Source organism: Triticum aestivum, chromosome 1A (genome assembly GCF_018294505.1).
Source record: "Triticum aestivum cultivar Chinese Spring chromosome 1A, IWGSC CS RefSeq v2.1, whole genome shotgun sequence".
NCBI classification, from domain to species: Eukaryota; Viridiplantae; Streptophyta; class Magnoliopsida; order Poales; family Poaceae; genus Triticum; species Triticum aestivum.
This window is the reverse complement of record NC_057794.1, coordinates 547366501-547394188: the sequence shown is the minus strand read 5'-3', so window position 1 is coordinate 547394188 and position 27688 is coordinate 547366501. Positions and strand designations below refer to the sequence as shown.

Genomic DNA, 27688 nt, shown 5'->3' with positions numbered 1-27688 from the left:
AGGAATATGTATAAGTCATAATGAAAGCAATAGCAATAAAACTAAACGATCATAATGCTAAGCTAACGGATGTGTCTTGTGTTGGGAAACGTAGTAATTTCAAAAAAATTCAGACGCGCACGCAAGATCATGGTGATGCGTAGCAACGAGAGGGGAGAGTGTTGTTTACGTACCCTCGTAGACCGGCAACGGAAGCATTGACACAACGTAGAGGAAGTAGTCGTACGTCTTCCCGATCCGACCGATCCAAGTACCGAACGTACAGCACCTCCGAGTTCTACACATGTTCAACTCGGTGACATCCCTCGAGCTCCGATCCAGCCGAGTGTTGAGGGAGAGTTTCGTCAGCATGATGGCGTGATGACGGTGACGATGTTCTACCGACGCAGGGCTTCGCCTAAGCACCGCTACGATATGACCGAGGTGGAATATGGTGGAAGGGGGCACCGCACACGGCTAAGGAACGATCACGAAGATCAACTTGTGTGTCATGGGGTGCCCCCTGCCCCTATATATAAAGGAGGGAGAGGGGGAGGTGCGGCCGGCCCCTAGGGGTGCGCATGGAGGAGTCCTACTCCCACCGGGAGTAGGACTCCCCCCTCTTGCCTTGTTGGAGAAGGAAAGGGGAAGGGGGAAAGAGGAAAGGGCCCCCCCCCTTCCTTGTCCTATTCGGACTAGGGGGAGGGGGCGCGCGGCCTGCCCTGGCCGGCCCTCCTCTTCTCCCTTAGGGCCCATGTAGGCCCATTAACCCCCGGGGGGGTTCCGGTAACCCCCCGGTACTCCAGTAAAATCCCGATTTCACCCGAAACATTTTTGATATCCAAATATAGGCTTCCAATATATCAATCTTTATGTCTCGACCATTTCGAGACTCCTCATCATGTCCCTGATCACATCCGGGACTCCGAACAACCTTCAGTACATCAAAACACAAAAACCCTAATTACGATCGTCACCGAACTTTAAGCGTGCGGACCCTACGGGTTCGAGAACTATGTAGACATGACCGAGACACATCTCCGGTCAAAAACCAATAGCGGAACCTGGATGCTCATATTGGCTCCTACATATTCTACGAAGATCTTAATCGGTCAGACCGCATAACAATATACGTTGTTCCCTTTGTCATCGGTATTGAGGGAGTCCTGGATTAGGGGGTGTTCGGGTAACCGGACTATACCTTCAGCCGGACTCCTGGACTATGAAGATACAAGATTGAAGACTTCGTCCCGTGTCCGGATGGGACTTTCCTTGGCGTGGAAGGCAAGCTTGGCGATGCGGATATTCAAGATCTCCTACCATTGTAACCGACTTTATGTAACCCTAACCCTATCCGATGTCTATATAAACCGGAGGGTTGTAGTACGTAGGCAATCAACTCCATACACAACAATCATACCATAGGCTAGCTTCTAGGGTTTAGCCTCCTTGATCTCGTGGTAGATCTACTCTTGTACTACCCATATCATCAATATTAATCAAGCAGGAGTAGGGTATTACCTCCATCGAGAGGGCCCGAACCTGGGTAAAACAAAGTGTTCCCTGCCTCCTGTTACCATCCGGCCTAGACGCACAGTTCGGGACCCCCTAACCGAGATCCGCCGGTTTTGACACCGACATTGGTGCTTTCATTGAGGGTTCCTCTGTGCCGTCACAATCAGGAAGGATGCCTCCTCCCGTCTTTAAAGACGGCGCTGTTGCTAAGGGAGCCCTGGCTGTCGGCCAAACCCTCCGGCTAGGTGGTTTCCTCATGACCGCCTATTCGGCTGTTGCGCCGACGGTGACCTCTCGGGTCATCAAAAGCAACCTACACGTCAGCTCGGAGCTTGTCGAGCAGCTAGATCCAATGGAGCTCTCTTCCGTAAATGAGCTCTTGGATCGCATCGCCGCCCTGGGGGTCGCTACGGATTACGACCAGGTTGGGCTTAAACCCGATCTAAGAGAAATTAACTCTCCCCAAGTCACCCACCATGTTGCCGTGGTAGAGGCGCAGTGCGGTGACCCTTCATCTATTTTAAGGACTAGCTACGTCCGAATTCCTAACTCCTCCAAGCCGGATACCCGTGGAGAGGAGGATGTAACTCAAGACCTGAGCTTAGGATCAGGCAACGGGCTAGATTCGTTGGACAACATCCAAGAATCCGAACTTTAGAGTTCGGAAACTCTCCGGCCTCCGAATCTTGGATTGGGTGAGGTTTCAGATTCAACGACACCCGCCCACCCGAACATAAGCGATCTCTCCCAAATCAGGCAGAGGCCTGAGGAAACAGTACATCATTACTGGGCCAGATTCCTCCTAGTCATGAACGGGATAAAGGATTGCCGCGAGGGAGACGCAATCTCAATTTTCTGCAGTAATTGCACGGACGAGGGAATCCTTAACGCCGTAAGTCGTCGTGATATTACACGCTCCGCTGACTTGGCGTCCATAGTACAAAAATACTGTGCGATGGAAAGTGCCTGGAAAACCGAAATAAAGTTTTGGGATAATCCGGCCTTGAATAGTAATCCCGTCCGAACTAAGAGGGTGCATCATCATAGGACACCCGGGATAAACACCAAAAAGCCAAAACCCTCTACAGGGCATGGAACCGTACTGGAAAGGTGGCTTGATGGACCCTGTAGAATTCACAGTACAGAGGACGCCACACCAACTCACAGCCTTAGAGCATGTTGGATACTCTGGCAGGTGGCCAAAATTGGCGAGGACCTCTTAATTCTGGAGGCCGCAAAAGCCAGCCCGAGGACACCAGTACCGTTCTCACAGTCTTCGAGACTTTCGCATCAAACAATGTGCGAAAAAGAACACTCCGCAGCCTCGCCGAAGTCTATCAAGTTGCAACAATAAATCCATGGAGCGACACTGCCATTACCTTCAACGCAAGTGATGAACCTAGATTCCGAACAGCCCGAGCACCAGCCGCATTGGTCCTCAGTCCCATAGTGGACGGCTTTCGCCTCACCAAGGTGCTCATGGATGGAGGCAGCGGACTGAACCTCATTTATGAGGAAACCCTTCAAAAAATGGAAATAGACTGGAACCGCGTCGAGCGAAGCAGCACAACCTTTAGAGGAATAATCCCCAGTCGGGAAGCGCGCTGCACAGGAAAAATCACACTAGATGTGGTGTTCGGCACGCCGGATAATTACAGGTCCGAAGAAGTCACGTTTCAGGTGGCCCTGTTTAAGAGCGGATATCACGCTTTACTAGGGCGGGAAGCATTCACAATCTTCCAAGCAATACCCCATTACGGGTACATGAAGCTTAAGATGCCCGGGCCGAATGGAATTATCACTCTAGCTAGTGATCCGTACATAGCACTCCGCGCCGAAAACAAGACGACTGCATTAGCCCTTGAGGCACTATCCAAAGCCTTAGCGCCGAGGAACTGACCGCGCTGCGCTCCACGGTTAACAGGGATGATGTGATACTCGATAAGAGATCCAAATCCACATCCTTCAAGCCAGCCGACGAAATAGTCAAATTCCAGGTCCATCCAACGGACCCCAATAAAACAGCTTCAATCGGGGCACGACTGAACCCTGATGCAGACGCCGCACTACAAGAGTTCCTACGAGAGAACTGGGACATCTTCACCTGGCACCCTTCAGACATGCCAGGGATCTCACGCAGGCTGGCCGAACACAGCTTAAATATCCTAAAAGGATTTAAACCTGTCAAACAAGCCCTTCGGCGTTTTTCCGAACCCAAGAGACAGGCTATGGGAGAGGAGCTAGCCAAGCTATTGGAGGCCGGATTCATCAGAGACATAAAACATCCGGACTGGCTAGCAAACCTGGTGATGGTACCAAAGAAGGACAAATCCTGGCGCCTGTGTGTCGACTTTAAAGACCTTAACAAGGCTTGCCCAAAGGATCCCTTCCCCCTCCCCCGCATCGACCAAATTATCGATGCCACCGCAGGACACGATTTGTTGTGTTTCCTCGACGCATACTCCGGTTACCATCAAATCAAGATGGCAGAATCAGACCAAGCTGCAACAGCATTCATCACACCATACGGCCCATTCTGCTTCAACACAATGCCCTTCGGGCTAAAAAACGCCGGCGCAACATATCAGCGCATGATCCAGACATGTCTGGCAAATCAGATCGGCAAAACAGTGGAGGCGTATGTGGATGATGTGGTCGTCAAATCAAGACATGTCGAATCTCTAGTAGACGACTTGAGGCTTACATTCGATAACCTCCGAAAATATGACATCAAGCTCAACCCGGAAAAATGCGTCTTCGGCGTTCCAGCCGGAAAGCTCTTGGGCTTCATTGTATCCGGTAGAGGAATTGAAGCAAATCCAGCCAAGATCCGAGCTTTGTCACAATTGGATATCCCAAAGGACCTCAAACAAATACAAAAATTAACCGGATGCGTGGCGGCTTTAAGCCGCTTCATCTCCCGCTTGGGAGAAAAGGCACTACCCCTCTATCGCCTCCTTCGGCGCACCGAACACTTCGAGTGGACGGAGGCCGCCACGGCCGGACTTGATGAAATAAAAGCCATATTGGCAACAAACCCAGTCCTGGCCGCGCCAAACACCGGCGAACCAATGTTATTGTACATTGCAGCAACACATCAAGTTGTCAGCGCAGTGCTCGTTGTCGAGCGGGAAACGGATGGACACAAATTCCCCCTTCAAAGGCCGGTCTACTACGTATCCACTGTCCTCACTCCATGCAAATCACGGTACCCGCATTATCAAAAGATTGCATACGCGGTATTCATGGCATCCCGGAAGCTACGACACTACTTTCAAGAGTGTTCCATAACAGTAGCCTCGGAAGTACCACTAAACGATATTATCAACAACCGCGATGCAACGGGCCGGATTGCAAAATGGGCCATCGAGCTTCTCCCGTTCGATATAACCTATAAGCCACGGCGAGCTATTAAATCGCAAGTTTTGGCCGACTTCGTCGCAGAATGGACGGAGGCCGAGCTCCCTAAAGAGTACGGCACATATTCAAACTGGATTATGCATTTCGACGGCTCCAAAATGTTGGCCGGACTGGGGGCTGGCGTCGTCCTGACGTCCCCCACAGGAGACACAGTCCAATATGTGCTCCAGATCATGTACATGGATTCCAACAATGCAGCCGAATATGAGGCCCTCCTACATGGTCTCCGGATAGCAGTATCCATGGGTATCCAGCGCCTAGAGGTACGCGGGGATTCAAACCTCGCGATATCCCAAATAAATGGAGACTTCGACGCCAAGGACCCAAAAATGGCAGCTTACCGCAACGCCGTCCTAAAAATGTCAGCTCGGTTCGAAGGGCTGGAGTTTCACCATATAGCCCGAGAAAACAATCAAGCAGCGGACGTCCTGGCACGCATCGGAGCAAGACGCGATGCAGTCCCCCCCAACATCTTTTTGGAAAGATTGTTCAAGCCATCCGTAGCATGGGAGGGGGAACCCGCAAATAACAGCCCGGACCCAGCCGCACCACTCGACGCCGAACAATCTGACACAATTGGAGGCTCTGCCAATGAAATTACACCTTCAGCCCACGTAATAATGGCGGTCATCGCCCCGTGGACAGAACCATTCCTAGCCTACCTTACTAGGCAGGAACTCCCGGAGGACCAAAACGAGGCCCGCTGCATAGTGCGGCGATCTAAAGCCTATAGAGTCCATGAGGGAGAGCTTTATAAGAAAAGCACTACCGGAGTCCTTCAAAGGTGCATCTCCGAAGAGGAAGGGCGGAACCTTCTGGCTGAAATTCATGCCGGACTCGGTGGTCACCACGCCGCTGCTCGGTCCCTTGTTAGCAAGGCTTTCCGTACAGGCTTTTATTGGCCGACGGCCCGGGCAGACGCTCAGGACCTAGTCCAACGATGCGCTGGTTGCCAACTTTTTGCCAACCAAAGCCATATGCCACCCACCGCACTCCAAACTATACCCATCACCTGGCCTTTTGCGGTCTGGGGGCTTGACATGGTCGGACCCCTTAAAGGTGGGACCGATAGGAAAAAATACTTACTGGTCATGGTGGATAAATTCACCAAATGGATAGAAGCCAAGCCTGTTAAAACGGCCGAATCCGGACCTGTGATAGACTTCATATCCGGGGTTGTACACCGTTATGGCGTCCCCCACAGCATCATAACCGATAACGGTACAAACTTTACCGCCGACGAGGTAAAACTCTGGTGCAAAAACATGGGCATCAAGCTCGATTATGCTTCCGTCTATCACCCACAAACCAACGGCCAGGTCGAACGTGCAAATGGTCTTATCATGAGCGGCATTAAACCCAGACTGGTGCGGTCCCTCAAGGAATCTAACACGCACTGGGTAGAGGAGCTCGACTCCGTGCTATGGGGGCTGCGGACCACGCCAAATCGCACCACCGGATACACACCATTTTTTATGGTGTACGGCGCAGAGGCAGTTCTGCCCTGCGACATAATTCATGACTCACCTAGAGTGCGCATGTACGAAGAAAGAGAAGCCGAGCTCGATCGGCAGGACAACTTGGACGCCCTGGAGGAGGAGCGTGACGTGGCAAAAGCCCGTTCCGCATTTTATCAACAGCAGGCCCGAAGATATCAAAGCAGAGAAGTACGGGCCAAAAATTACAATGTTGGCGAACTAGTTCTACGCCTGCCGGATAAGAAAAAGGACAAACTCAAGCCCAAGTGGGAAGGTCCATTCATAATCGACCAAGTCCTGACTGGCGGGGCGTACCGCCTGCGAGATGCGTCGGATAACCGACTCGAGCCGAACCCGTGGAACGCCACCCGTCTCCGAAGATTCTATGCCTAGCGCCGGACTCTGTGTTCGTCTCCTTCCTCTGTCCATTTTTTGCATTTTTCTGTCTTACATTTCTCTCCTTCCCCTCTTTTCTTTTATAGCCCTTAAAGGCTCATCTAGTGACGCGCCACTCGCGCTCATTAAACCTGGGGGCTTCTTTAACAGAAGCTTATTTATACGGGCTTCACGCCCAACACATGCGTCAAACTTCCGCATGTACCTTTTTCTTCACCATTATATGCATCGATATGACTTAAGTTTTGGCCAAGCTGGGTTGCCTGGCTCCTGTGCTTACCCCTACGTTCCCGATTGTTCGGCTAGGCGGTAAAGGGAGCACCTCTGCGATTGTTACTGCCGGGTCAGCCGGATGTGTACCTCAGACTGGGTGAAGCCGAAAGCTAGCGTTCTTAAGGGAATATTCGGTCGGTGAGATAAAAGATGATCTTTTTACTCATTTTATGCGCCCCCAGATGCTTTTTTCTGCGTCTTTTTACGCAGTCCGGACATGCACTTTAGGGCATGCCTCCCAGCGAAAGGAACCCCTAACGGAACTATTCTCTCTGGAAGATGTTTCTTACTAACCATGTAATATAACATAACTAGTTGGGCACTTGTCTGATAAAGCACTAATGACCCCTACGCCTGGTCTCCACGCATACCACGGTTCTTATATAACCGCTATGGTATTCGGACACACTCCGGACCGTCAGGTCCCGAGGTTGAAGCGAAAAGGTCGGCAACGACAAACGATCTACAATCCGGCTAGAAGGCATTACACATGTCAATTCAAAATTACATAGTCATTCTGACTGATTGTATTCCTCTTCTATACCATCTAACAGGCTGTCTAATTTACAGTCCTGCTGGGAATACTTCGCGGCTAACTCTACTTGGCCGTATACTAAGCTTACAGGGATCTCCTTCCCGTCAGGCCCCACTGGTCCGACCTCGGCCATGTGGTTTGGGTCAGACTTCGTAAAACGGGTCTTCACCATGGCCCAGGCCTCCCTAGCGCCTTGTCGGCAGGCCGATATCTTCCACAATCGGAAGCACCGCCGAGCTCCCTTCAGCTTCTCCGCAAGCTCTCCAAGGCCCTCGGGCATGGAGTGGGCAGGCCATAACGCTTGGGCAACGCCTCGCATTGCCTGCCGAATTCGCTCGTGCAGTTGCATGAGTTCGGGAAGAAGGTCACCCGTAGAATCGGGCATCTCCTCTGCAGGACGACCTGTGAGCATACCTACAGACATTACTCTGTTAGTCGACTTCCTCGCCGAACTCTTTTTTCAAAGTTCGTTCAAGCACTTACTAAAAATGCCGCGTCGAAGCCGCTGATTCTCCTTCGTGGAGTCCGACAGCTGGCCACGAACATCTTTAAGTTCGATGTCCAGCTTGGTGTTAGCATCCTGAAGATCATTCTTCTCTCGCCTCACCTTTGTCAACATACTCTCACTGGCCTTTAGCCGGCGTAAGAGTTGTTGCTTGTCCGAATCTAGTCCGGCGCCATCTGCAATATGATTTGTCAGATTTGCACCCACATGGCACAATACTAAACTTTTGAAGTGTATCTTACCTGAGGGGGTCTCTTTGGGCTCCCCTGCTGCGGCTAGTGCGGCCTCTAGTTGGGCCTTGCACTTTTCCAGCTCCTAGGACAGTACGGTATTCTTCTCTGTAAGAAGCTGCATATTAAATGATCCTTAAATCAGTTGCTCTAACTGTTTCAAGTCTCGGGGGCTACTGGTGTATATATATTTGACCAAAATTTTCTTACCCGTATGTCTTTTACATACTGCTCCGTGGCTCTGGCTAAACCATTTTGAGCGGCACGGAGGTACGCATCTCCCGAATTAAAGGCATCCAAAGCCTCTTGGGAGAAACAAGCGTCGCGTAGAATTGTCCGGCGACGCCTGTGGTTCATGGCACTCTCCACTTCAGAATTTGTGGCAGACAGCATGTCCGCATCCTCCATCGGAGGAGCGTCCGGTGCGCGCCTTGTGCTCGCCTCCGCTTCCTGGCCAGACGTTGGAGCCTGGCTGGTCGAGGCGCGATTGGCAACCTCCCCGGATGTAGTCCTGCGAGGTCTCTTCGTTCTAAAGATAGCACGAACGTTAATATGCCCTGACAGAATAACACCAGGGAAACAGAGGGTGCGCTATACCTTTGCGCCGGCATCTCAGTCCGGACTACATTCCTTTTTGCCCCACGGGGCCCTGCGGCCCCTCGTTGGCTAGCCGCCGCAGGTTCGGCCTCCCGCCTCGGAAATCTCCCCTGCAAAACATGGTTGTCGTCAGAAACACCGGAATACGTGAGAATGGAATCTCTCTCAAGGGAATGAGACTCCGGTTTCTGTCACCTGGGAGTCCGGGATTAACCGTGGGTAATCAGCCGTGATGGCTACCAAGGTATCGTCCTTGCTTAGCTGATGGAACACCCCGTCGATAAGCTCCACCGATATGTCCGGATCCTCTTCGGAGTCCGGATCGAGGGACCGTTCTGGGTCCTCGGGCTGTGGAGGGCGGCTGTTTATATCCTTTACCACCTGTTGCAGTTCCTGCATTGAAGTCATTAGACTGCATATCTAACCGTGGGAGTACAAAACAAACGGGCAAGCGCAATTATTCACTTACCCAACTTGGAGGATCGTACATAGTAAATCCGGCCTGTGGATTGACGCGGAGGAATTCCTCCTTTTCTCCCTTGTACAAAGAGGATAAGATCTTTACTAGGGCGGCAGCTGAGGCCGGCCCCTTACGACCGTAACGTGTGGCGTCATCCTCCCCGTTGAAATCCCACATGGGGTGGCCTCTATATTGAAGCGGCTGCACCCCCCGCATAATGCATGCGGCCATGACTCCAATCATGGTTAGTCCGGAATGAGCCAACAGTCTTATCCGGCCCATCAGGTAAAGGACGTCTCTGTCGCTTTCTCTCTGAGAGCTCCGCGGACGCCAGCTCAAGCGTTTCTTCAATGGAGCACTGTTGAACTCAGGGAGACCGACCCGGATAGGGTCCGGTAGCGGGACGTCATCTATATAAAACCATTCCGAAGGCCAGTCCTCGGACGCCTTCTTTGGGGTTCCGGATAGGTATCCGGTCCCGGCGATGCGCCATACTTCGGCTCCGCCCACTTGGTATATAGACCCCTTTTGAGAACGGGGCACCAGGCAGAATAACCTCTTCCACAGCGCGAAATGAGCCTCAACGCCTAAAAATAGCTCGCAAAGGGCGACGAAACCCGCAATATGCAATACGGAGGCGGGCGTGAGATTGTGCAGCTGGAGGCCGTAGAACTCCAGAAGCCCGCGGAGAAATGGATGAATTGGAAATCCCAGTCCCCTTATTAGATAGGGGACGAGGCACACCCGCTCTCCTTTAGAAGGATTGGGGGTGCTCTCCGCTTGTTTTCCGCCATTGTAGGTGGCGAGACCGGCTCGGACCGGGACCATGTACGCCTGAGGGAGAAATCCCTTGGCCTGAAGTGACGCTAACTTGCTATGCGGGACGGTGCAACTCTCCCAGTCCCCGGGTTTGGGACCGGAGGGGCGAGGGGAGGAGCTGCGACGGCTGGCCATGTTGGAATGGACCTTTGCTGGAAGCGCTCTGATGATAACTCGCGGAGAGGAGAAGATGTGGTTTGGACCTAAATCCCCATCCCGTTAAATAGGCGGCTCGTTTATACGGCTAGGGGTGTGGATGTAAGAACACCCCGGCTTTTCGCATTCGTTTGAACACGTGGAAGACGGCCATTATTGGGCGTGGAAGCCGAGGATCACTACGTTACAAAAATCGGACATTATTCCTACAGGTACACAAGATTTGGAGGGGAACCCGCCTTGCAATGCCGAACAATCTGCGCGCCGGACTCATCGTCATTGAAGCCTGGTTCGGGGGCTACTGAGGGAGTCCTGGATTAGGGGGTGTTCGGGTAGCCGGACTATACCTTCAGCCGGACTCCTGGACTATGAAGATACAAGATTGAAGACTTCGTCCCGTGTCCGGATGGGACTTTCCTTGGCGTGGAAGGCAAGCTTGGCGATGCGGATATTCAAGATCTCCTACCATTGTAACCGACTTTATGTAACCCTAACCCTATCCGGTGTCTATATAAACCGGAGGGTTGTAGTCCGTAGGCAATCAACTCCATACACAACAATCATACCATAGGCTAGCTTCTAGGGTTTAGCCTCCTTGATCTCGTGGTAGATCTACTCTTGTACTACCCATATCATCAATATTAATCAAGCAGGAGTAGGGTATTACCTCCATCGAGAGGGCCCGAACCTGGGTAAAACAAAGTGTTCCCTGCCTCCTGTTACCATCCGGCCTAGACGCACAGTTCGGGACCCCTACCCGAGATCCGCCGGTTTTGACACCGACAGGTATGTTAGTTGCCCGAGATTCGATCGTCGGTATCTCAATACCTAGTTCAATCTCGTTACCGGCAAGTCTCTTTACTCGTTCTGTAATACATCATCCCACAACTAACTTATTAGTTGCAATGCTTGCAAGGCTTGAGTGATGTGCATTACCGAGAGGGCCCAGAGATACCTCTCCGACAATTGGAGTGACAAATCCTAATCTCGAAATACGCCAACCAAACAAGTACCTTCGGAGACACCTGTAGAGCACCTTTATAATCACCCAGTTACATTGTGACGTTTGGTAGCACACAAAGTGTTCCTCCGGTAAACGGGAGTTGCATAATCTCATAGTCATAGGAACATGTATAAGTTATGAAGAAAGCAATAGCAACAAACTAAACGATCAAGTGCTAAGCTAACGGAATGGGTCAAGTCAATCACATCATTCTCCTAATGATGTGATCCCGTTAATCAAATGACAACTCATGTCTTTGGTTAGGAAACATAACCATCTTCGATCAACGAGCTAGTCAAGTAGAGGCATACTAGTGACACTCTGTTTGTCTATGTATTCACACATGTACTAAGTTTCCGGTTAATACAACTGTAGCATGAATAATAAACATTTATCGTGATATAAGGAAATATAAATAACAACTTTATTATTGCCTCTAGGGCATATTTCCTTCGGAATCACCCTGCCTATGTTTGATCACAGCAAGACATTTCGTTTTCTAATACTTGCTAAGAAGCACTTCCTCCCATAAATTGTCGGTATTAAATGGTTTACACCATCATTTGCACAACAAAGCTTTATTCATTAGAGCCGAATTTTGAATTCTGAAGCTTTCCGTATCTTTTGGTCTTCACACCTCAAACCATTTCACTATATGATATTTCTTTGTGTATACATCACTCGCAAGTAATCTACTCTGCCAGTTGCTGCATTTCTTCTCCATCCTTACTTCAGAAGGCTTCCAAACGAAGAAGATAGCAGGAAAACGACTCCTCAAGCCGAAGTAAGGGCGGGACCATCTTCTTTTCTGACCGTTTGGAGCTGCTCACAAGGCCGACATATGCCAACAACCCAAATGCACATATGCTAGTTAAGTTGAAACTCCTAAATTAAAGCGCAAGCAACAAAACTACTTTTTTGAAGGCGCGGAGCGTTGGAGCAGACAGAGAGATGAAAGGACCACCTTCTCCTACTTGCTTGATCGGAATCTATTCACATTTAGAATAGCTGAAGTGTGACTAATTCTATTTTGATTCTATAGATTATTTCGCTTAGTACTATTATGTACAAATGGGAGGAGCCATATGAGATGAAAACCTCATGTACGGTTTTGGAACGGAGATTTTTTGAATAGAATGAACGACCGTAACGGATGTTGGCTCAATCCGAAGGAAATTATGCGGAAGCTTTATTCCTAATTCTATTTCATTTACAGGTAATCAAAAGTATCTCATAGGAAGAGAGCCCACAGGACAAGTAAATATTATATCATCAACATACTGTACCACATTAGTTTCATGCTCAATATTATCTCCCGAGACCCCCTTTGAATAAACCATTTACCCCAGCTTTATCCATTTACATACAAGAGCATCAGCTGCTCAATCAAAGATCAGGAAGACAAGGAATCCCCTTGCCTTAGCCCTTTATGGGTGGGAAAATACGATCCTAAGTTGTCATTAACTTTAATACTGTCAAACATTTGATCTTAGTATTTATGAAGATGTCCTGCGAAATTTCATAATTCCAACTAGTGCGAAACAACGTATCAGATAGAGCAACATACGGTAATTCATTCGTGCTTTTTGAAGAAACGGTCACATTTCTTACGAAGTTTTTGTAGACACAGGATCGCACCAACATGTTCATAAACATTTCCAATCTTTTGCGAGTCAGTGTGACTGCCATGCCAAGTACTCCAACGATTAGACCCATGATACCAAATGATCACCCGTGATCCATGGAAGGGCGCCACATTCCTCGGAGAGGTCGAGCCCAGGTCAGCATGATGCGCTCGGTGACGAGACTTACGGACCAAGAGTTACAGGCTGATGTGCTATATATTAATTGGAAACAGTGGACCCGCAATTGAAAACCAGGTAGGAAGGGATTGGCGAGGTGGTGGACAAGTTAGTCTGTAGGGAGTATTCCGTGCGTTTCAGCCCGTAGGTGTAGAAATTTCGCTCGGTGACACCAACCAGGCCAGCGAAGGCAGCGGCCGGCCAATCACGAGCGGGCGAGTCGACCGGGTCGCAGCGTGTGTGCCGTGCAAACGGTGGACTGCAGTCCACCAAACTGCCACAGATATTGCCGCACCGCAACACTTTCCACGGGCCACATGGCTGCCCACATGGTGACTCGGAGCTGTTGTTGGTGCAGGACCGGCACGGGATAAACAAGGACGAGGATGCAGAGCATTCGACGAAGCTGGCTTCACACTCGCGATCTTGTCCCCAGCTCCACCTCCAACTCGTGTTGTTAATTAAGGTTGCCGTGTCGATCGGCTCTTTAAATTAAATTTGGAAAAAGGCAGTCGCTTGGTCGCTCGGAGCACACCGACGCACAGTTCATGCCAGCGATACTCATCTCCACTGTACTAGTACTTGCTTAGGCTTGTCATAGTGGGGAGTAACTTAGACTAGTGTCATGCATATGACATTAGCCTTTGTTACTATGAAGCATAGTGCAAAATAATATACAAGTAATATCATAGATGATAGCATTTATTACATCATAGACTTATTTTGCTTTGGATTGCGTTATGTTACCGTAACATATTATGTTACTCCAAACACCTCTTTCCTCATTAACTCTATGCCACATAAGCAAATATGTCTTGAAATGCGCTATGTTACTTGCTAAGTTACTCCCGCTATGACCAGCCTTAGAAAAATACTAGCACCATCTGCATACTCCATCGGACACGACCCATGGTTGTGTCACCGTGCCAGACCCCACAGTTAATGCGATGGTGCCGATTATTTTTTGGTTGCCGGAGTCCCCCACAGTTAACGGCGACGCGTCTCTGACCTGGCTGGCTTGCTGCATGCACCGCCACACACGCGCATTGCACGTCGGCGTGCTCATCTGGTTGCCACTTTGCCAGCGTAAGCGATGCCAACCCCGTGCTGATTCAGTTCGTTGAGGTGTCGCCGATGGCTATAGCTTTCTCCGCACGGCTTTGTCATTGTGCTGCCCTTTGTGTGCGTTGCTCTTTCCGGCCGCCTTTCTCCCGCCGTTTTACGCAATTGAACCGCCAGGGAATCTTGATGAGCCGGTTCCGCACGCTTCAGATCCATCGCTGTGGCTCGCGGAGACTCTGGCGCGTCACTCCTCATCGCCAATCATTTTAGCGTGACCGGTGATCATGATAGGCCAACCGAAATCATGCTGCTCATCTACTGCAACTTAAACGGGCATGACATAAGACATGTGGTGTCAACTCAGCTAACTAACTAACTACTAGTACCAACTAACTAGCACATGATACGTTGCTGTTTGTGTGCAGGAGCCGCTGAGCTACAAGTCAATTGCTGGATGGCATTACTCGAACTGGGATGGTTGGCACTCAGCTTGCGTGCTGTGAACACCAGACAGTTATCCAAAATCTGTAGCTAACCAACCTCGCATAATGAGCGACGGAAATCTGTACAGTTAACCATCCTCCACAGGTCAGCATGATGAGCCCAGTGGCGTTAACACAACGAGCGAGCAAAGCCAAGGCCGAGCCGACCGGATCGCTCCGTGTGTGCCGTGCAAACTGCCGGGGTGCGGCCCACCAAACCGCACCAGATATGCTGTTGCCCTAGCTCCCCTGATACGTTGCCGTCGATGCAGCGGCGCCGTGCCAAGTGGACTGCTTCTCGAGCTAAAAAGCGCCTCCGCGCTGCGACACCGCAGTACTTTGCTATGGCATTACGTGTGTATCGCATGTCTCCTCCCGTTACGTGTCCACGTGCCACTTGGCGGCATGTCGCCTCCGCTACGTACCAACATGGTGGTTCTGGCCGTCGTCGTTGTTTGTTTAGGGTGTTGTTGGTGCAGGACCGGCACGGGATAAACAAGGACCGGCCGACCGACCGACGAAGCTGACTCCACTCTCCCGATCTGGTCGTATCCCCAGCTCCAGCTCCAGCTGCTTAACTAGCCGTACGTCTTGTTCAGTTCTTTGAAAATGGGAACGGATGGTGTACACCGACGGATGCTGCTGCGTAGGAAAATACAGAAGCACCGCTCCATGGAGCACGTCTGATGGCTATGTATGTTGCCCCGTACTCTACCAATACGTGCCGATTATTAATATGCTTTCCCTTGCCGGAATCCCCCACGGCAACGCGTCTCCGGCCGGCTGGCTTGCACACCGCACACATGACACATGGCAGCACGCGGGGGCGGCAGCGACCAACCACGTCCGTGCTGTCGCCTGCGTGCGTCGTCCGATCGAAAATGACAAGAGGCCTAGTACGAAGGTTTCACGGGAGCGTGAGTGCTTCGGTCTCCATCGTTCCTTCCCCACGCTACGCTAGTTCCATTTCGGAACATAGTCGCCACCTTGCATCCTTCCGTTATGAGCATATATAGAACGTGAACTAATTCGATTTGATTGGCTTCAGTTCAGCCTTCTTGTTTATTTACTTTTTGCGGAAAATCATTCTACAAGGCTCTCTTTGCATTGTAGGATTTCTTCGAAGGTTTGGCACATATTGTAGAACTCTTGTGTTTTGAAATCTTGTAGGATTATATATACAGTTTATGGCATTTTTCTTTGTGAAAATGATCTGGGTTCAACAGTAATACAGAGCACCTCAAAATATATTAAAAAATTATATCAAGATTTCTGGACCAGCGAATGACCACTGATGCCGATGCGCCGCTGTCGCCGTGTCTGACATCTCAGTCTTACAATTTTCTTTCACGCGTTTTCAAATTTCTTACAATCCAGAAAGAGTTTTTTTTTGCATGCACATTCCAGCGTAAACCTACACCCATTCCATTTCGAAACGAACATCAATCTTTACCGGCTCGTTCCACACATTTAAATCGTTTGATCATGTTTATATTACTCTTCTCTATCTATTATATCTAAATAGGAGCTCCACATGCAGGCTATCCAAATTAGCCATCGACTGTGTGTCCATGTCATCATAAATTTCCATGGCACTGCCTCCCGCACGATTGAGTTGCTTCATTCCCCGGCTAGAAAAGCTAGCGATGCAATGGGCATTTTTCTTTTTTGCACTTGGGCTATATTTTTGTTTTTCCTAAAACGGAGTTTGCTCCTAGCATGTGCAGCCCAATACTTGGTATGTGAGTTCTAGCCCATGGTGTGAACTACGATCGAGAACAATCGCCCTAGGTCGCTCAGCGTCATCTTCCACTTTGCATCTTTCATCTCCCGCTACCTCTTTCGTCACCACGAGCGAAGCTCTTCCGTCCAGAGATGCAGCCACCAATGGGCACTAAACCGTCGTATTCATCCACCATCATTACCTCACCCTGTATTACTCTGGAAATCCGGAAGAAACCGCTAGGTCAAATTGAGCGGCCACCTCTATCACATTTTAAAGCATGTTCCTCTAAAATTTGACTTTGATCAAAGCTAATACACGGATTAAATAAAAACGAAGGGAGTACTTCTGTTTGCCCAGTGCATGTATACGTACCATTTGCTTGGGGATTTTTAATTGATAAACCATATTCTTAACAAATGAAAATGACAAGCCTTTTGCCCTATTAAAGAAAAATAGACCCATGATACGAAATGATCAAACGGCCGGTTATTACCGTCTATCCCCAATTGATCGGGTCGCACCACGTCTGCTGTGCAAAAAATGCTGGAGTTGAGCCCACCAAACAGCACCTCGTCTAGGAGTATTGCCGTAGCTCTCCCGTGATATATTACCGTCTATCCAGCGGCGCCGTGCCAACTGTACTGATTCTGGAGCTAAAACAAGCGCCCGCGCACTGCGACACCTCAATACTTTACGCCTGTATCATGTCGATCGTCTCCTCCTGTCACGGGCCACACCACACGGCTGCCAGTCGCCCTCCCCATCAGGGGCGGAGTCAGGATTTGGACATGAGGGGGGCGAAGAACGTATATGCCGGGTAACAGAAAAAAAGGCACATTTCTATCAATTGATTTGCATTCTCACATATGTTTGAGCTGGAAGCAATGGACTTGAAAAAGGGAATCTATTTTCCTTGTATTCTTTCTCCTCATCTTTCAATCATTGAAAAAATAAAGAGAAGAGCGACACTAGATTTCTAAATTAGAATCTGCCTTATCAAATTAGTAAATTATGAACTATTTTCTTCAAAGGAAGCAAAAAATTCCTTGAAGTTGACTTTGATCTGTTGTTGTATGATACTGGTAAAGCACACAAGCAGTCATTGTCTCGTGGACTCTGATGGATTCAATCGCCGCGAAGTGGAGTGCCCTCTGCCGGTCTTCCCTATCGAGAAGCGAGAGGCGGCGGTGTAGGGCGATACGGAACCTCTAAAACGCCTAGAAGGAAATTACTAGGAGGGTAGATCGATAGGAAAGTAACTGCTCCATCTCACGGCTGATATTTTCTGATGTCTACAACTAGCGATCAAGGCTCAAGCAGTGCTTTCCCATGTTTAGGCCTTTGGGCTAGAAAGTTACCCCGTTGGGCCATAATCAATTTACCATTAAACGACAAATGGCAATACACTTTATACGTACAAACTACTGGTAGAACTAGCACGTACTAGTAACGAGATATTATAGGGGGGGCGACGCGATGGGGGGTGTCTGACACCTGCTCGCACCCCATGTCTCCGCCCTTGCTCCCCACATGGCGACTCTGGCCGTCGTCGTTGTTTGTTTAGGCTGTTGTTGGTGCGCAGGACCGGCACGGGATAAACAAGGACCGACGACAGCCGGAGCTGACTCCAGCTGCCGTCGCTTATGATTTTTATTTGAGTACACCAGTTGATGACAGCGAAGCTTGCTCGACACTGCCGCTTAGAAAAATAGCAGTGCTACTCCCGGCACGACTGATCACTGATGGCTATGTAAATTTTCTTTTGAGTGGGACTGATGGCTATGTTACCGTGTACAACACCGGTCAATGCGACGGTGCCGATCATTGTTATGCCTGCCAGAGTCCCTCACGGCGACGCGTCTCTGACCCGGCTGGCTTGCAGTTGCAGGCCGAGAACTCGCACCGCATCCGGCGCCGTGTTTTTTATGGGCATTGACGCTGGGAGGACAAGTGTAGTGCTTTCCACTACAGGAAAGGGGCAGAGCGAGCTGCAACGAGCCAACAAGCAAAGCGTAGCGTACGTTACCTAGCAGGCCAGCTGCACACTTGTCGACGCCACGAGCAAGACGATCCCCCAACGTCTGCACCTACCCGACCTGCGCATGGCCAGCTCGCAGTCGCCGGAGAGCTGCCGGGGAACGCACGAACGCACAGATGGCAGCAGGCGCGGCGGGTCGACGGAAATACGTTGCGCTTTGCGGGGCCGGCAGCGACCAACCACGGCTCGTCCATGCATGCATGGTGTCGCGTGCTTGCGTCGTCCGAGCAAAACTGGCCAGAGTCGTAGGAGCAGTACCAAGATTTGGCGGGAGCGTGAGGACTTTGGTCTCTGTCGTTCCCACGCAAGTTCCATTTCGGAACATGCATCGCCCAGCTCTAGTCGCCACGTTGCATCTTTCCACTCTGAGCAGAACGTTAACTATTTACATCCAATTCCCTAGACATTCGAACTACCACCATCATCGATATACATAATGCACATTTGCTCATACATACTTAGGGCATCTCCAATGCCGACTTTCAAACCGTTTGTATCTGTCCCAAAAAACGCAGCTCTCTGGACCCCACAAGTCATCCAACGCTGACCCTCATTGGTCCGCTGTGCCGTTTATCATCGACATCAACGCGACGTCGTTGCTTTTCTCTGAGTGTTCATCGTCACCGCTTGTCCGGATGCAGACAGCTGGTGTGGAGCAGATGGGTGCTCGCACGCTGTTCGCTGGTATGCCTAAAGCGGGTAAGCCGACGTACGACGACGCGGACAACGAGATGTACGAGATCATCCACGAGGGGGGCGGACGAGGAGGTTCCTATCAGGACGGGCAGATGGATGACTCAGAGCCCACCTAGTCCGGCACCTACAACAAGTCGAACACGCAACAAATATACCCAGTCCGGCACCTACACCCAATCAGGCACGCACCAGGACTACACCGAGCTTGGCACGCACACACAACAGTAGGATTGGGCCGCTCGGCAACATGATGATGAGGAGGAGCACAACAAGGAGGATGGTACAGATTGTTTTTGTGATGATTCAAAGAAGAGGAGTTAACGGAGAAAGCTTCAACATGTGGAAAGACGACCTATTGTGTGATGCATGGTTGGCTACTAGTCTCGATCCGATCCATGGCACTGAGCAAAAGGGCCCAACCTTTTCAGCCAACATTCATACGGGAAAGCCAACCTTGAGGAGAAGAAGTTGGAGATCGTAGCCGCTTCGGAGGACGCGAAGATGCTCACCTTGAAGGTGGCGGAATTGGATGACGACGCAAGAGTGATCATGCAAGTCGTCCGTTTCGAGATGTCCCATCAGATGAAGTTTGGACCCAAAATGGCCACCTCTAGCTAATGTCATTCTTGTTGTATTATTTTAGGTGCACTTTACACTCATCTAACATCCACAGTGATGTAACATGACCCTCACTCTGCTCGCTCATGTAACAAGATTGGCTATGTTAGGTCAGTGATCAAGCTCTTCCAACTATGGTGTAAGTATAGCTCACCCTTTTCTTCTTATAGTGATTAAGTGATTTGCCCGCGCGTTGTGACAAGAATTTATAGATTAATTTCAGGTGAATTATGTATGAAGAAAATGATCTTATTCATAAGCTACTAAATTTTAATGTAGAAACGTTTCATACTTGCATTGTATGTGAACAAAGAGTATGCATGCATGTGATTTGCATTGGACTGTGAAATAGTGTTAGTGAATGCAGACATGGCACACTTTCGTGATGTGGAAGGCCGCATGTTAAGAGACTTAGAGTTAATGGAGATCAACTATTTAAGAATAGTAGACTCAATTGAAAATGCAACAATACCAACCTCCGTAAGAAAATGATCCAGGGACTATAATCTCTACTTTGCTTAAAATAATGTAAGATTCTATGTTTCACTTTTCTTACCATAACACCTTCATCCGGCCTTCCCCGTTCTCATCAAAATATAAGGTAAATTATAAGCAAGATTTGATAAAAACATTTGTTTACACAATCAAATTAATATGGCAGGAAAATCACAATATAACGTCCCATTGCAATGCACGTGAATTTTCCTAGTTTAGTAGTATTCCATGGAATTCCTTGGCGAATCTAGAAAGAAAATGGAGGGTGGACTCAAAGTTAATGGTGAAAAAATAAACATTCTTTTATAGAAAAATAGTCATTATCTCGCAATCCTGTTGTCCAAATAAGCTCAAGATTTCCAATGTTACTACAGGATATTTACTGGCTGTTTGTGAAAATTTTCAAATTTAAACCAAATTTGAATCTTTCTAGCAAAATTGTCAACATCTCCCAATACTATTTCCAAATAGGCTCAAAATTTCCCAAATTACAATTGGGTGCACGTAGTATTCACTATTTTTTGGGTATTTTGATAAATATGAAATTTTGAACCAAATTTGATTTTTTAGCAAAATAGTCAAAATCAAGTGATTTGCGTCTTCCCTCCTCCAAGCTTGTATATACGGGTTTTCATTTTAAGTAGCTCCACTTCCAAAACTTCAAAATACGACCCTCAAGGATTTCAACTTTTTATCTTGAAAGTTCAAACTTTTCAACTCACCCTGACTGCTAACTCGATAACTTATAACTTATCTAAAGCCATTGACGATGAATGATGTCTCTCGATCGGAAAGCAACAGAGTGGTGAAAGCAATGTGAGTCGTCCCTACAAAAATAAAAAGAGCTATTTCGGGGCATGGATGAAACGAGAGGAAGAGAGCCGCACACCGAAAAGGAAAATAAAGTGAAAGGGAAGTCGGAGTTTTGTCATGCGTCTGGGGTTAGCGCACATGCATGTCGCGCTAGAGAGAGAGAGAGAAAGAGAGAGAGAGAGAGGAGTCCAAAAAATAGGTACCCCGTTGCTTATTTCATAATGTGCTTATTTTAGCGACTCCTGCTCTTTTAGGCTCGCCCAAGAATGCATAGAGCTCCCTTCCCAAATTGACACGAGCAAATAGTCCCTTCCTTCCTAAATTCCCTCAGAAGAAGAAAAAAAAGGAAAAAGACCCCCTCCCTCTCTCTTACCTTCCGGGCTCGCCGAAGCCATTAGTACATCTTTTTATACATGTTTTATTAGTCAAATTGAAGACTTGAAAATCCATATGCCAGTCTTTTTTTTTTGCGAGAAATTTTCAATCTATTCATCTTCAATCATGGCAATACAACGAACACCGGAAATAATAAAAATTACATCGAGATCCATAGACCAGACTTATTAGCCCAACAGAAGTGAGTACATATATGTATGAACACTGCTATACGAATGGCACCCGACTGCCAGATCACACCCGCCATTAGCTTGCATCATTTAGCTAATCACCGCAGTTCAAAGCAGGCATCGGCCGTGAATTGCGTGTGGAGCATCGTGTGCAGTGCACTTTCGCATATGCATTGCATCTCTCCTCCGGTTACCTGTCCTGTAGTCGCTGTTGTTTGTTTAGGCTGTTGTTGCTGGGCAGGACCGGCACGGGTAAACAAGGACCGGCGGTCTCATCGTATCTCCAGCTCCAGCTGCCGTTGCTTAAATTTTTAGGTATGCCGTACGTGTCGATCAGTTATTTTAAAAATGCAAGAGAAATGGCAGTCGGATGGAGTACACCACTTGACGCCTCGTAGAAAATTATAGCACTGCTACAGTGCTACTCCGGGCAAAAAAGTACAGTAAAATAGCACCGCATCGCTTCGTGGAACACGAATGGCCACCGATGGCTATGTGTACCGTGTACACCGCCACCGATTAGTTTTGCTTGTCCGAGCCCTCCACGGCGACGCGTCTCTGACCTGGCTGGCTTGCAGGTCGAGAACTCACATCCGGCGCGGCGTGGCGTTTTTTATGGGCATTGACGTACGGTGAGACACACAAGTGCACTGCCTTCCGCAACGGGAAAGGGAGAGAAGACGAGCGGAACAGATGGCAGCAGCTGGCGCGGCGGGTCGATCGAGAAGGCGTCGCACTTTAGCGGACCAACCACGGCGTGCATGCTAGGTGTTGCGGGTAGGGGCGGAGCCAGGGGACGAGCAGCCCCCTCAAACGATCGACAATTTTAATAGAAGCGACAAGTAATTATCAACGAGATTAGATCAATATACATACTCGGCCCCCCTTATACTTGAATTCTGGCTTCGTCACTGGTCGCGGGCTTACGTCGTCCGAGCAAAAAAAAATGGCAGCAGTCGTAGTACGAAGTACGAAGGTTTCACGGGAGCATGCGTATAGCCCGGTTCTAGTCGCCACGTTGCGTTGCATCCTTCCATTCTCAGCATAGAACCTACGTGCACTAATTTGATTTGGCTCCGTATTTTCTTCTTCTTGCACGCACATTCGATCAATCCGTTTCAAAGCGGGCATCGATCTTTACCGGCTCGTTGCACGCATTTAAATCGGACGTCAAGCGCATTTGGTCAAAGAACACTAAAATAATGATCTAAATGATTTTATATTAGTTTATTGAGGGAGTATTTCGCAAAGGAAAATGTTACCTATGCGCTATTCTTTTGTATATAATCAACTGCTCTACCGCTTTTGCATTCGAATGGTTAAACACACGTAGTTATAGAAAAAGATGTGGCCTCTCAGACTTCATGACATGTTCAATCAAAAATGCAGCAATACCTTCTTTAATATAAAGTGCGCCCACTCGTGCGCATTCAAGAAAAAAAATGCAGCAATACCAACCTATGTAGAGTACAATAGCATTTTCGTGGAATGAATTTGACTTGAATATTTACTCTTGACTGTTGCTCAACTACATATTTGAGATCCAAATTTTTTGCAGCTGACTCATGGATGCATCTTCCACCATCCAAGCTTGTAATGATTTCTTTTTCATTTCAAATAGTTTCTTTTTTAAGGATCAGATCAACTGTAAAAGTTTGCAGAAGTAGAAAGCATCTCAAACATAATTAAAATTACATCAAAATTCTGAGACCATCAAACGAAGACTACTGCCACCAGAACGAGCCACCGCCACGTTGTTGTCACCACTCCCTTATCGGAGCCGGCTTGACCTCGTCGATGACAAATGAAAAGTCTTCGCGTACGTGGCCCTGAGGACAAACTTCATGGATCCACAGTCGTCGCCGTTGAATCATTGCACATATCAAAAACACCTGGCACCAAATCTTACCACCTGAGGAGCAATCTTGATTGAAAGCTCATACTTCTCAACTCGGCCCGGCTATCAATCCTGAAATTTAGAATTATCCAAAAGCCATAGGGCACACCCGTTGTCTCTCTATAGGTAAAAAATGGATGGTGGCCAAAACAATGTGCGACGTCTCTGCAAAACAAAAAGAGCTATTGAAATGGGAGGAACAGAGCCACACACCCGAAAGGGAAAAAAGAGAGTCAAAGGGAAGTCGGAGTTTTGTCATGCGTTTAGGGTCATCGCACATGCGTAGAGAGAGAGAGAGAGGGAGGGGAGTCCAAAAAATAGGTAGCCCATATTGCTTATTTCATAATGTGCTTATTTTAGCCACTCCTGCTCTTTTAGGCTCACCCAAGAATTCACAGAGCTCCCTTCCCAAATCCACACGAGCAAATAGTCCCTTCCTTCCTATATTCTCTCGAAAGAAAAAAAAAAGAGTCCCACCCTTCCCGTTTGACTCTTTGACCCCGTTTTCCACTCGCGTTGCCGGCCGTTCCACGTGGCCGGTCAGCACATTCCTGAGGCGGGACCCACCACGAGAGGCCCACAGGTCAGGGCCCCGCCCCTCCCGGCACGAGTAAAACCCCGGCCCCGCGCGCCATGGCCGAAATCCTCACGTGCTTTTCCCGCCATCGACACCCAGCCCCGCACGCAAGATCTCGCGCCGAACCTGGCATTGGCACTCCCCCGCGCGCCATAAATACAAATCCTCCACCCGCCATCCCGCAACAGCAACACATTCGTATCCACGCATCGATCAGCGCGCGCGCGCGCACGCACGGACTTCGACAATCGTCGTCGGCTTCCGAGCGAGACCGACCGGCCCAATCTTCCAAGAAAACGCCGGGGGGGATGAGGGAGGAAGGGTTGGGGAGGATGGCGGAGGACGCGCCCGGCACCAGCGGCTGGCCGCGGCGGCTGAAGCGCGTCCGCACGCTCGGCCGCGGCGCGTCCGGCGCCGTCGTGTCGCTCTTCGCCGCCGGCGACGGCGACGGCGACGAGCTGCTCGCGGTCAAGTCGGCCGGGGCCGCCGACGCGCAGGCGCTGCTGCGGCGGGAGGGCGGCATCCTGGCCTCCCTCTGCTCGCCCTACGTGCTCCCCTGCCTCGGCTCCCGCGCCGCGGCCGGCGGGGAATACCAGCTGTTTCTCGAGTTCGCGCCCGGCGGCTCGCTCGCGGACGAGGTGGAGCGGAACGGCGGCTGCCTCGAGGAAGGCGCCGTCCGCGCCTACGCGGCCGACGTGGCCAGGGGCCTCGCGTACCTCCACGGGGAGTCCATGGTCCACGGCGACGTCAAGGGCCGGAACGTGGTCATCGGCGCCGACGGCTGGGCCAAGCTCGCGGACTTCGGGTGCGCCCGGAGCGTGGGCTCGGCGGGCCCGATAGGGGGCACGCCGGCGTTCATGGCGCCCGAGGTGGCGCGCGGGGAGGAGCAGGGCCCGGCCGCCGACGTCTGGGCCCTGGGCTGCACTGTCATCGAGATGGCCACCGGCCGCGCCCCCTGGAGCCACATGGACGACGTGTTCGCGGCGGTGCGCCTGATCGGGTACACGGACGCCGTGCCGGAGGCGCCCGAGCGGCTGTCGTCGGAGGCCAAGGACTTCCTTGATAAGTGCCTCAGGCGGTGCGCCTGCGAGCGGTGGACGGCGGAGCAGCTGCTGGAGCACCCGTTCCTGGCGTTCGCCGGCTGCGGTGCGGACGTCGAGTCGGCTGAGCTGAAGGGCAAGTGGGTTTCCCCCAAGAGCACATTGGACGCCGCAATGTGGGAATCCGACGCCGACGAGGATGAGAACGTGCCCGATGATGACACGGCCGAGAGGATGAGGGCATTGGCGGCCTTCTGCTCGGTCTTGCCTGACTGGGAGTCCGACGACGGCTGGATCGATGTACTGAGCTGCCAATCTGAGACGCCGGCCGAGCAGTCCTGCAGTGAAGCTCCCGATTCGCCGGCGGCCATGCCGGCTGAGGAGGCGAGGTCCGATGTATATATTTGGGATGATGACAGAGTAGAAGCAGAATTAGGAGTAGAAGAAGTTGGAGTCTTCGTTGGTGCTGCCGTGCCGGCGGCCGCGGCGCCGCCGGAAGAGACGGCCTACCATCACGGTGAAGGCTTCCGGGACGGAGGATCGTCGTTCGTACTGGAAGCAGAGTTTGACGCCGAGGCTTTCGACGCTGGCGGCGAGCTCGTTGTGCATAATGTAGGAGTAGCCGATGAAGCTTTAGAGAATCAGCAGCAGCAGGAGGGTGGAAATGTACATTCGCCGGATCCGATCGCTTGCGATCCTCCGGCTGTAGTTAGTGTGGATAGCTGTGACAGAGAAATACTACCAGTAAAGTCGTTGAAGATGCCAAATTTGCTCTATTTCTCGCTCCGCTTTCCTCTGTTCCTTCACCTTCCTTTCGCATTTTTACACGCCACGATCAGATCAGATCTCCCAACGTACATCACAAGATCACCTGGACTCGACACGGCGTTGAGCAGATGAGCAGAACGTACCACAAACTTTATCTCGTAACTGCACCTGCCTTCCAGCATCTGTTGGAGTTGAGACCAATGTGCTGGTCGACCCACCGGAGCGAACGCATGAAAACGACGGCGTCTCATCCGTTTCCATTGCCGACAACTCAGAAGCCCAATTCAACCGCACCCCATCTACCCGATGGATGGATCGTGCACGCGTTGCTCAAACTGGAAGCGACGGCGAGCGAGAAAAGGGCCCCGTAATCCCGTGGCGACCCTTGGCAATCGCTGACAAATGTGGCAAGCAGCCGGGCAGAGCAGAGGCACCTACGTGTGTGCTCTGCAGCCTCCGATCAGCTCCGTTGCATTGCAGAAACAGCTGGTCTGGCCAGCTTTGGTGAGCGGATCGTCCAAGTGGCAGGCAGGGGCGACTGTGCAGTTGGGCAGCCGCGCACGCCGTCCGGCAGCTCCAGCTAGGGCTGGCCAAGGTTGTTGGCAGGAAAGCACCATCGGTTGGGCGCACGGTTCAGTGCAGGTGGTTATTATCCATGACGCTCGTCCAAATCCGCCGGGTTACATCAGCGCCAGAATAGATAGATAGATAGACACACATGCTTACACTAGATGTTCGCCTAGATATTTTTACATAGTATATCTGGCTCTGGGAAGTTTCTACAGGGATCCAGGTTTGGGCGGAATGTTCAGCTGCATCCTGAATAATGTGGGCGCCTAACTAACTGAATATCGCGTCGGGCAGGGCAACGGCAGCGCAGGCACGCGGCATCCAGGGCCAAGGCCAGCGTAGCTCTGGTGTGATGTTTGTTCGGTAAGATATACTGTAGGTAGTATGATCTACTAGTATCTGCAAAATATCTAGTGGTGTAAGGGCAGAATGTCTAGTGGTGTTTGGGGGGAGAAAATACCCTCCACTCCTTAGAGCGACTTCAACCATCTCTTCTAAATTTGCCTCTCTAAACATCATTCCAGGACTCTCTACATTGGTGACCTTTTTTTTTGTGTCATGAGATGGTTGGTGCGGATATGATCATTGATACAGTTTGCAGACAGTGAATTTGATCACTCTATTTTTTCCATCATCTACACATAGCTTTAGTCTTATATGAATTTGCTATTTGCTGGCGTGTTCTTATGTGTGTGCGTAAGTGTTGGCTACGTGCATCTTATGCAGAAGCCAAGCGTGCTCATTATGTTTGTATCCTCTTGATGCTCCATTTTAAGCTAATAAAATTCACTCTTAGTCGAAAAACACCCCCCTTCCTTAAACCTCTAACTTATTTTTTCAATTCTCTTTTTGCATAACAAACAGAAAATAACATGGCCTGAACAGTGAGGAGGGCCAGGATTGTGGCGAAAGGCGCCAACAAACATATGAAAGGGGCGGTGTCGGTGTCAAAACCGGCGGACCTCGGGTAGGGGTCCCGAGCTGTGTATCTAGAATCAACGAGGAACAAGGGGCGATGAACACGGTGTTTACCCAGGTCCGGACCCTCTGGAAGAGGTAAAACCCTACGTCCTGCTTGATTGTATTTGATGTGTATGATATGGTTACAGAGTTGATCTACCTCGAGATCATGCGAGCTAAACCCTAGGTTGATGGGGTAATAGATGTTGCTC

The 27688-nt window shown here is 50.1% G+C and overlaps 1 protein-coding gene across 1 annotated transcript; it reads left to right on the top strand.

The window, feature by feature from the left end:
* Positions 1-24245: 24245 nt before the first annotated feature.
* On the top strand, positions 24246-26078 carry LOC123045880 (mitogen-activated protein kinase kinase kinase 17-like). The gene has a single exon (XM_044469130.1). The coding sequence runs from the start codon at positions 24447-24449 to the stop codon at positions 26076-26078; it is 1632 nt and encodes a 543-aa protein (XP_044325065.1). The 5' UTR covers positions 24246-24446.
* Positions 26079-27688: the final 1610 nt, after the last annotated feature.